Source organism: Onychomys torridus, chromosome X (genome assembly GCF_903995425.1).
Source record: "Onychomys torridus chromosome X, mOncTor1.1, whole genome shotgun sequence".
In the NCBI taxonomy this organism is placed as follows: Eukaryota; Metazoa; Chordata; class Mammalia; order Rodentia; family Cricetidae; genus Onychomys; species Onychomys torridus.
In genome coordinates this window covers 118,066,416-118,077,075 of record NC_050466.1, presented here as the reverse complement: position 1 = coordinate 118,077,075, position 10,660 = coordinate 118,066,416, and the positions used below count along the sequence as shown (strand labels likewise).

Here is a 10,660-nt window from a genome sequence, read left to right as displayed (position 1 = left end):
GTTTCTTATTTAACAAGATGGTTATATGTACACCTCTCCCCTAAACTTCAGCTAAGTGAGAAAAGTCCTAAGGGAATCACTGAGGATGTTTAATCTGCCAACTTTATGTTAGAAAACAAAAACAAAACAGAAGAATGCTTAACAGTCTGTAGAAAAAAGAGCTGACAATGTTCCCCTTTGGAGTAAGCTTTCTTGAGGTGGTGGTGGGTATCTGGATCTGCGGTATAACATTTGGAACATAGAGGTCATAATGGATTTGGATGTGACACAGCCTAATGATAGGGAGAGGTGAGGCGTGTGCTAGAGGACAGAACAAAAGAAAATGAAAGCAATCAAGAGAAACCAGAATGCCCTTGGAGTCAAATGCCTGTCTACCAGCAGCAGGGGTAAGGATGCAAACTCCTCCTTTCAGCAAAGAAGCAGGATGAATAACAACATGGAAAGATCAGTAGCTTTTCTAAATACTAGTAACAAATGCTCTAAGAAAGAAATTGGGAAGACACTTCCATTCACAGTATCCCTAAACAATTAAAATCGGAACAACCCTAACCACGGTGGTGAAAGACCTGTATTACACTGACTCCTTGTCTTGGTCTCTGCTTTGGGGAGATGGGAAACAGAAGCTAACGGGGTGGGCCTGGCCATTCGCCACACTCCTGTCCCCCTCTGTCAAGGTTCCAAGCTATAGAAGACTAGCCGCATTTTGTTCTAGACACATTGTTCACATTGGTCAGTCCATTCTGCTGAACCCTCCAGAGATAGAACTTGCTCTCTGGGTAGCACCAGAATACAACAATTCTCCTTTAAACACCCTCTGCTAATGGCTGTGAGGGGTATGGGAGCCCACAAAGGTTTCCTAGTGAGATCTGAGCTTGCTTTACCCAGTAGGGCTGTATTAAGGGGTGGCTTGACCATGTGTGTGGTTACCAGGTGATTGGAAGGGTTTGCACTTGGCTGTGCTAGGGGGAGGTCTTTTGCCTCACCCCTTGGCATTCCTATAAAAAACCCTTTAGAAGAGACAGAAGGGCCGGTGGAGGGGGCTGATAGATATTGATCTGGGCCCTCCCAAAGCTATCCTATGTTTCTGTTTGTTTCTCTCTTCACTATATTTCTATCTAATGTTTTTTTAAACCTCTCTCCTCAAGAGTACCCCGGGGGGAATGTGGGAGCTGGTCTCCCACAGAGGAAATTAAGGAAACATGGGAAAGGAAAGGCTCACTCTCACCAGCTGAAAAAATCAAGACTGTCGACACAATTAGCAACATGTTCTCTGAAGATTTCCTATGTGTGGATGATATTATTCTCATGTAGAGATACTTAACATTAATAACATTAAAATAGCAATCAGCCATGCTAAGGCCCTAGTGTGTGTGACATTTACTCCTTTTCTGATATTTTCAAGGAATCTCACAAGACTTTTGTTTACAATAAAAATACCCTTTCCTTTGAACCCAATGATCTAGGATATCCTTATCAGTAGTAATCCTATCCAACACACCCCAAGAAGGATCCCATGATCCCCTTCAAGCCCTTAGTCACCCTTCAAATATGGGAATTCAGAATCCACCAAAATCATTTATGGGTCTATGTAAAAACAATGAAAGGCAACTCAAGAGGAAGCTCACATCCACCCTCTTAACTCTTGCATTTAAATTTATGTGAAAAATCTATTTTAATAAATTCCAACTCTGCTGCATACTGTCTCATCCTGAAATCCTTTTCTATGAAGTTAGGAATCCTGGTAGCAACTGAATGGAGGTCTCATAACTCCTGAGGCTGCAGGTGGCAGCAGCATAGAGCTGGGTCTCAGGCCCTACGGCTATTGATTTGCACTATCTGGAAAAGAAAGCTGATCATTGTTCTACGTGTCCATAAAACAGGAAGAAAAAAACATTCACTTCACAGACTGTCTGGGAGGATGAAGGCAACTAACACAAGAAAATCCTAGTCACACTGTGGGGGCACTGACAGTTGAGTCTTCTCTCTCCATACACCATACATTGCAAGCTTCCTGAGGACGAAGACCAGAGAGAACTCATACTGATTTCTCATGTTCTTGGCAGGGTACCTGGGACACAGTCAGTGCTCAGTGGATCATTGGATTGGAGGAGTGAGAAGCACAGAAAGCAGCTGTCCTGCCTCCATCCCCTCAGCCTTTCAGTGCTTTGAAAGTAAACCTGTTGACTCTGACTTCCCGCAACCTGTTTGCCCAAGGCAGCGGTTCTAACCTGTGGGTTGAGACCCTTTGGGGGATAGAATGACCCTTCACAGGGGTCACCTATCAGATATACTATATATCAGATATTTACAATTCATAACAGTAGCAAAATTACAGTTATGAAGTAGCAACAAAATAATTTTCTGGTTTTGTGGGGGCGGGAGGTCACCGCAACATGTAGAACTGTACTAAAAGGTCAAAGCATTAGGAAGGTTGAGAACCACTGGCCCAAGGGCTTTGTCTAGGGCACCACCTGTCTGTGTGGGAGCTTTGTGTCCCCCAAAGAACTCATCAGTAATGACATCTGTAAATTCCCCATGTCAACTGTCTAAGATAGGTAATGTCCCCTTGTCCTGTAGATCAGGAAACTAAAGCTAAAGATTTCAAAAGTAGCTAGAAAGTCACAGAGCTAGGATTCAAGCCCAGCCTTCAGCAGAGGTCATGGCCTTCTCCTCACCCACCAACCCCCTGCTTGGTCTTAGGCCCCTGGCTTGCCTGTTGGGAGCCAAAGAAGTGAGACATTTCCATTGGTGCCCAGGAAGCCGACGCCCTCTTCCATTTCTGCCACACTTCCCCTTCCCAGGCACGGCCTGCTGTGGAGTACAGTTGTTCATTAGAACTTCAGTTTGCTCCCAAGATCATCCCCATGGAATCTATTTGTGTAGTGTCTACCTGTCACCGTCTCAGGCATCTGTATTCCCACCTTCCCCGAAGTCACCCTTCTCTTTACTTCAGTATGTGTTCTAGAGGCAAGACACCCAGCCTGCTCTCTCAAAAGGGGAGGACACCTTTGTAACCACACGAAGATGGTGACCTTTATGGAGGTCAGAACTAGATGACCAAGATGACAACTTTGTGGCAAGTCTTAGATGACTTGTCCTCAGCATCCCGCTATGGTCCCCTTAACTAAGCAGGAAGTCTGGAGTTGTTTCTCTGGGGCAGTTCTTAAGCTTTATCCACTCTCCATCAAGCCTGTGGGAAATCTGCGGCAGCTCTTGATTTGGATGAGGAAATTCTTTATTGGGTGAGGATAGCTTGACATAAACCTGTGAAGATCAGCATGGCAATGATTAGGCCAATCACAAATAAATCCCAGTATGGTCCGACAGTGTTTTCCAGTTTCAGCCATTTCCATCTTATGGTGAACTGCTGGCAAGAGGCATCCAGTCAAAAAAAAGGAAACAATCCCAGCACCTCACTGTAGTCAGAACCACTTCCCCTCACAAACCTACCACTACCACCCTACCCTCAAGCCATCTCCCGGCTCCCTTCCATCTTAGAAGATGTGATCTATTTCAGGGTGGAGCCCATACACAGGCTGAATTACCACCATTAAAATAACCACAAAGATGCATAAAATGTATCTGGACAAGATGGTGGCACTTGTCTGTAGTCCCTGCACTGGGAAGGTTGAGGCAGAAGGGTCTCAAATCGGAGGAAAACCTGGGTTACATGGTGGCTTCCAGGTCAGCCTTGATGATATCATAAGGCCCTGTCTAAAAAAAATTAATTTCTACTCTTAAGAAATACAGCTCTCTGTGGCATCACTTGCAGCCTGCCATATGCTTACCAGTCTCAGATTTTGATGGCAAGAGCCATGTTTTGAACAAGTAGATATAGTACATCCCTGCTTACTCTGAACATGGAGTGTGCAGAAAGAGTGTCTGCTGAATTAATTCACTGGTTGTACTACATAGTGTCAACACATACTCAACAAGCAGAATTGCTGTATTGCTGTGTGGTAAATACATGACTTTGCATTCTACTTATCAAAGAAAAGTTAACTAAAAAAAAAAAAAAAAAGACTCCCTTGATAAGCCTCATCACTTTGTCCCAGAGTGTCTTATTCAAAATCTATTTGAGACAAACATATTAAAAAACAGAATATCTCGGAGCAAATGCATAGTTTCCAGTTTCAAAAGGGCAAAGAACACAGGAATGTGAGCATCTGGGCTTGTCTGAGCAGCCATGTCATACAATCTTCTGGCCAGGTGAATATCCTAGAAAGGAAGCAGTCCATCCCCATCAGGTACAGATACGTGAGAACCAGAAACTGTTGTTAGAAATGCCACAATTTCTGTTTGGTAGGCAGAATGGGTCCACAAAATTCTCCACACCCTCATCATGCCTGAGCAGGAGAGGGAAATAAATTAAAAGTATGGGAGGAACTCAATTTGCCATACTGGATGGTGGGATGTGGGAGTCACATGGGAAGAATCAGAAGCAGCTCAATGAGCCAACAAGGCAACAGGGGGTTTGGTCTTAACACTTCAGGGAACTTAATTCACTAACAATCTGAATAAGATTGAAAATGCATTCCTCCTCACTGCCTCCAGTATGGAATTATTAGCCTTGACTTTAGTCATATGAGATCATAAGCAGAGTCAGGCCATTTAGACTGTTGATCTAAAGAGACCATGAGAAACTAAATGTGCTGTTTTTAGAAAGGACATTTGTGATAGAAAACTAACATAGGCCTCAAAATCCTTTCTTATTATTATCCTGGGTTAGTTAGCTCCTACTTGTGAGCAAAGAACTTTAGGTAATTGTAAGTACAGATCCCTGAAATAAGTGTAGTTAGCTAAATAATAATCACATATCTCCATAGTATGAATCATGGAATGTGGTTATCTATATCTCTCCAGGCTCTTGATAGTCTTGGACTATCTGTTCAAAACTAAGTTTAATAAGATGCTTACTGCACAGTAGGGTTTCAATAATTCTTACAGAATGAATGGGTAGGCTATTTTATCTCCCAGGTTGGAATCTGATTCCTGAATGATATGTTACCGTATTCTTTTGGGGCTTTTTCCTCATTGAATATGCCAAGGTAGAAAATTATTTTCTTTATTTTCCAACTACTTATGACTTATGTTTTATTTTTATTTTGTTTGCTTAACATCGATGAAAAGGCTTCTAAAGAGTATTCCTTTAAAACATTTTTTTTTGGTTTTTTCAAGACAGGGTTTCTCTGTGTAGCTTTGTGCCTTTCCTGGAACTCACTCTGTAGCCCAGGCTGGCCTTGAACTCACAGAGATCCCAAGTGCTGGGATTAAAGGTGTGCACCACCACCGCTTGGATCCTTTAAAACATTTTTACATTTATTTTGTGTGTATGCATACGTGCATGCATGCATGTATGTGTGTGTGTGTGTTTGTATGTATATGTGGTGTGTGGTGTGTATATATGTGGTGTGGGTGTGTGGTGTGTATATGTGGTATATGTGTGTATGTGTATGTGGTGTGTGTGTATGTATGTGTGTGTGGTGTATGTGTGTGTGTGTGTGTGGTGTGTGTATGTGTGGTGCATGTGTGTGTGTGGTGTATGTATGTGTGGTGTATGTGTGTGTGTGGTGTATGTGTGTGTGTGTGGTGTGTATATGTGGTGTGTGGTGTATGTGTGTGTATGTGGTGTGTTTGTATGTGTATTGTGTGTGTGTGGTGTGTGTATGTGTGTGTGTGTGTGTGATGTGTATGTGTGGTGTATGTGTGTGTGTATGTGGTGTGTGTGTATGAGTATTGTATGTGTGGTATATGTGTATTGTGTGTGGTGTGTGTATGTAAGTGTGTGTGTGGTGTATGTGTGTGTGGTGTGTGTGTGTATGTGTGGTGTGTGTATTTGTGTGTATGCATGTGTGTGTGTGGTGTGTGTGTATGTGTGTGAATGTATATGTGGTGTATGTGTGTGTGTATGTGGTGTGTGTGTATGTGTATTGTATGTGTGGTATATGTGTATGTGTGTGTGGTGTGTGTATGTAAGTGTGTGTGTGGTGTATGTGTGTGTGTGTGTGTGTGCGTGTGTGTGTGTGGTGTATGTGTGTATGTGTGTATACTATAGTTCTCAAGTGGAGGCCAGAGGCAACTTCCAGGACTCTCCTTCCCTCACGTGTGTGTCACACATTGAACTAGATGTCTTTCTGTACGCTGTGAATATGTGTGGTTCCCACTGGATAGTAAGTAAAACTGCATTGGCCTATGACAGGGCAGGATGGAGCCAGGTGGGGAAAATGCAAAAGAGATAGTGAGGGAAGAAGGGTGGAGTCCAGGAGCAACAAGATGCCAGCAGACCGGTAATGCCACGGCCATGTGGCAACGTGTAGATTAATAGGAATGGGTTAAGATGAAAGAGCTAGCTAGGAAGAAGCTGAAGCCATGGGCCATGCAGTTTGTAATTAATGTAAACCTCTCAGTAATTATTTTATAAGCAGCTGTGGGACCTGCAGATGGGAGAGATTCCTCTGGACTGCTGGGCAAGGCGGGACCAGAGAAACTTCTGGCTACAGCGATCAGGCTTGGTGGCCAGCTCCTTTACCCACTGAGCTGTCTCCCTGGCTCGGGAGTATTACTTTTAAAGTGTCTTTCCCAGAACTGTGTTTTTGTTGGGCATCTATGGATTATGGAGAGTTTTTTCTTTTTTCCCCAGAAATTCACTTTGTTTTTGGTTCTGGGGATTGAATTCAACACCTCATACATGCTAGGCTACCAAGCTGCATCCTCAAACCCAGGTGTCTTGTTTAGGTTTCAATGACCCTCGGGGCCTCTGCTAACCCTTTTTTTTCCATGTGAAGTCCCTTTGGCTGTGTTCTGCTGATCATTTGTTCCTCTCTCTGCATTCCTTCCCTCCCTCCCTGACCCCCTACCGAAGCAGGGTCTTACTCTATGACCCATTCTTGGCCTTGAACTCACAGTCTTCCCAGACAGCAGCCTCCTGAAGGCTGGGATCACAGGTATGTGCCACCACATCTGGCTCGTTCCTCAAAGACTTCTAAAGCTTCGAGGTCCGCTAAATAAATTTGTTGGAAGGAAAAAAAATGCTCACCTAAAGTACTTAAAATTCAAGATATTGGGACAAATCTTCCTAGCAAGAGAGAAAAATAAACATTGTAAACTGTAGTCTATGTCTTTAATTACAGTCTATTCAGTGTGTGTTCATAGGCCAGTGGGGTGCACCTTCTAAAGCCGTATCAGCCCACATGTGGAAGGCATATTGACTCCAATGACATGGAGCTGGGCAGCTTTTGTCAATAATCGAGGTGTTCACTTACTGTTTTTTGGTTTTATCATTATTATGATTTGTGTGTTTGTGAAAGTATGTGTCATGTGTGAAGGCATGTGTGGAGTCATGACAACTGGTATTGGATCGCCTTACATTTTAACGTGAGTTCCATGTTGCCAGACACAGCAAGTGCATTTACCAACTGAGCCACCTCATTGGCCCTTGTTTTTGATTTTTGAGATAGGAGTTCATGTAGCCCAGGCTGGCCTCGAACTCACTACATAACTGAGGATGACCTTGAAGTCCTGATCTTTCTGCTTCTTACCTCCCAAGTGCTGGAATTACCTGTCTGTGATTCTTAAACTAATCATCATTAATTTAATTAATGATTAATTAAATTAATCATTATTAGTTTATTTCTTGAGGCATAGGAGTCTCCATTCATTTATGTGATCTGGAGTTTAAAAATGGCAAGAAGTGCCTATAAGTAAGATGGGCATACATGCTTTGTTCAACAGACTTTGAAGTTCGGAGAGGGGTGAGATGGGATATGAAAAATCTTCCTTTAAAATTCCAGAAAAAGAAATTTTTGCATGCTTCTAGCTTATAAGGGCAACTCAAATAAAGGAATTTTCATTGCTAAACTCTGGAAATGACTCCTCATTCCTTGAATTTACTTAGCAAAAGGTTCACACCACTTTTTTTTGATACATATTGTTCTGAGGATATCCAGGACTCAGTAAACAAGTCCATCGAATACCTAATCAGCTTAGACATAACTTGTACTCTGTACATGAGAGAGTTTACTTTAAAGTCAGTGGTTCAGGTTAGGTGAACTAATCTCTGACTCTTCTCAAAGAAGATGTTCTAACTAAAATATCAGGTGTGCCACAGTACTGCTTAATGTGCTCATATGTTCAAAATGGCTTCTTACGGGCCCAAGAGGCAGACTTCTCTGACAAGGAAGCATGCTATACAGGTTCTTCACGCCCAAATATTTTAATAACACCAAAGATTTCCTATACTAAAATAGACCATGAGAATAGAAAAGTGGTTGCTTGAGTAATTTATTTTCATTTTCTTATGATTGTATCTCTCAGAAATTAGGGGAAACTGATATTACAAAACTGAATAGGAAAAAATCACCATAAACCCTCCAGTGCAGCGGGAACTACTGATAATATTTTATACATATTCTTCCAGCAGATGATATGCTTTTCCCAGAGGGCATTGTAATCTCTTTGAAGATTATTTTGTTTTGTCCCTAACCCCACTACTTCATAATGTGAACAATCACCTGGTAAATATATAGATGAGCGAATGAAAATCAGGTCATAACATGGCATTCTAGAAGTAGGTATCTTTTAAACCTGGGAATATATTGAAAGAGTTGAGGGGGGAGGAATATATTGCTTAGAATATATTTCGAAGGAAAATGGTATATGAGGCTGTTGTTATCAAGAACAGTTAAGTCAAAGAAGGCACTGAATTTAAAGAAAGAAGTCTAGGATTTATAATGCCAGTAAGGTATTTTCAGATTGTGTGTTTGTCTCTCTGCATTGCCTTTGGGGAACAGTAAAGGAGTTACACTTTATCCACAATAACATAGTAATGGTAGATGAATTAAGTATTCCTTAAGGTAATGCTAACACTTGTAACAAATACACCCGCCAAATTCAGGGACATAATACTGAAATGTTTGTTTTTACCTTTAGTCAACACTTTTAACATGAATGTTCCTGGGTGGTGGAGGATTTTCTTCACTGGTAATTAAGGGACTCTTTCCATTAAGTGGTTCTGCATTTCCCCAGAGCCTCTGCTTTCTGTTGTGTTCCATCAACAAAGTGCAAAGTGACTAGGAAGAAGCTCCATTTACTTACTGCCTGCCTTAGCACAAGTGGCACCTTTCACTTAAGCTGTTGAGGAGGGGGACACATGGATGCAAAGGATGTTGGAGAAAGTACTCTAACAAGGCAGGCGTTCCTCCAAAATTATTCTAAAGACCAGAGATTATAATCTCTAGTAGGCAGAGTTATTTCTGGTAGAAACGTAATGGGAGAACATCAGAATTGAAGGCACCACGTAGCCTTTGCAACAGACCAACACGATAAAAAATTCAGATCTGATCCAGAGTAGAGACACTTGGAATAGCCAGTAGGAATGGACAGCAGGCTTTGTTCTTGGTTAAGCTTCTGAAATAATTTAAAAATATAAACTGCAAAAGAGTCTCATAGTAATTTTTCAGCTGAATGCTTGCGTTTTTTAAGTTCCTACCCTCAGTTAATTTTACTAACCTTCCAGCAAAACAGCCACCATCTTCATCAGGGGAGCTGAGTCTGCTGGCGGACGATCCTTGTATCTGGGCTTGTATTGTTGATACTCCCTCACAGCAGGAGTTGGGGAGGCTCATTGGGCCTTCAATTTCTTATCCAGCTGCTTCTCACAGCCCTTTGTAAGTCTGTCCTATTTGCACGTGGCCACAGGGAGGCGCTAGAGTATACAGGCTTGGGAAGCTCAGGGGAAGGGGTCCATCTTTTCAGCTATGGAGAAGCCAATGTCCATACTGGATAAAAACTTGCCAACGTGGCTGCTTTGGGGTCACCCACTGTCCTGTCAGTAACTCATGACTCATGTTCTGTAAGTAAAGCCCTCCCCCCGCCCCATTAGTTTCCCAGGGTGAACTTTGGAGGAACCTCATCTCTGGCAGAGAAGGGATTTGGGAAACGAGGTGTTGTTCTATCTTCCTACAGCGATGCAGTGAGTCCCGACCCCGAGTTTATTATCAAGCAGCCCAATGAACTGAGGGGCTTCTCAGTGAGGCTGTTAGGATAAGTTGTCTGCGTTACCTTAGGTCCAGCTCCAGCGTATGTTCCCAAAGACAAAAGAGGGCACCAGAGGCTTGTATTTTGACACTGACTCCACAAGAGTTGATGGATACCTCACTTTCATTCCTTGAATTCAAAGTTTTACCAAACATGGTTCCATCAACCTTCTTATATTCTCAGAGACCCTCTGGAAGTGACTCATTTTTCTCACTGGTTTGCATGAAGATTTAGGGTAATAAGAACTGGGAAGTGCCGCACTGAAGAAATGCGACAGTATGTGATGATAAACACTAGAAATGCCACGCTCCTAACACCTTTGTAACAAGTTTGGGGCCTGAACTTGTTGGGATGCTTATTTTTGAAAATTAGAGTCACTTCATTAATTTGCCTGAGATGATAAAAGTTTGCCCTAAACACTTGATTATTTTTTCTAATTGCTAACTGAAGAGATTAGGAGGACAGAACAGAGTGATCTCTCATCAGCAAACTCGAAAGTCCAGACGGAGGTCAAGCGAAGCTCCTGATTTCTTTCTTTTTTTCTCTGTGGTTTTTATTTGTGCCCCATCCCCACCCCTACCCCACCCACCTCTGGTTTTTAATGGAGATGCTTTCTGTCAAAACA

General features: G+C 42.4%; 1 protein-coding gene across 1 annotated transcript in view; it reads right to left on the bottom strand.

The window, feature by feature from the left end:
* Positions 1–3,235: 3,235 nt before the first annotated feature.
* The window catches only part of LOC118574784 (protein sel-1 homolog 2-like), an 83,288-nt gene continuing 75,863 nt past the window's right edge, over positions 3,236–10,660 (bottom strand). Inside the window, 2 exon segments of the mRNA XM_036175663.1 lie at positions 3,236–3,364; positions 4,084–4,218. Of these exon segments, the coding sequence (XP_036031556.1) occupies positions 3,236–3,364; positions 4,084–4,218 (264 nt within the window).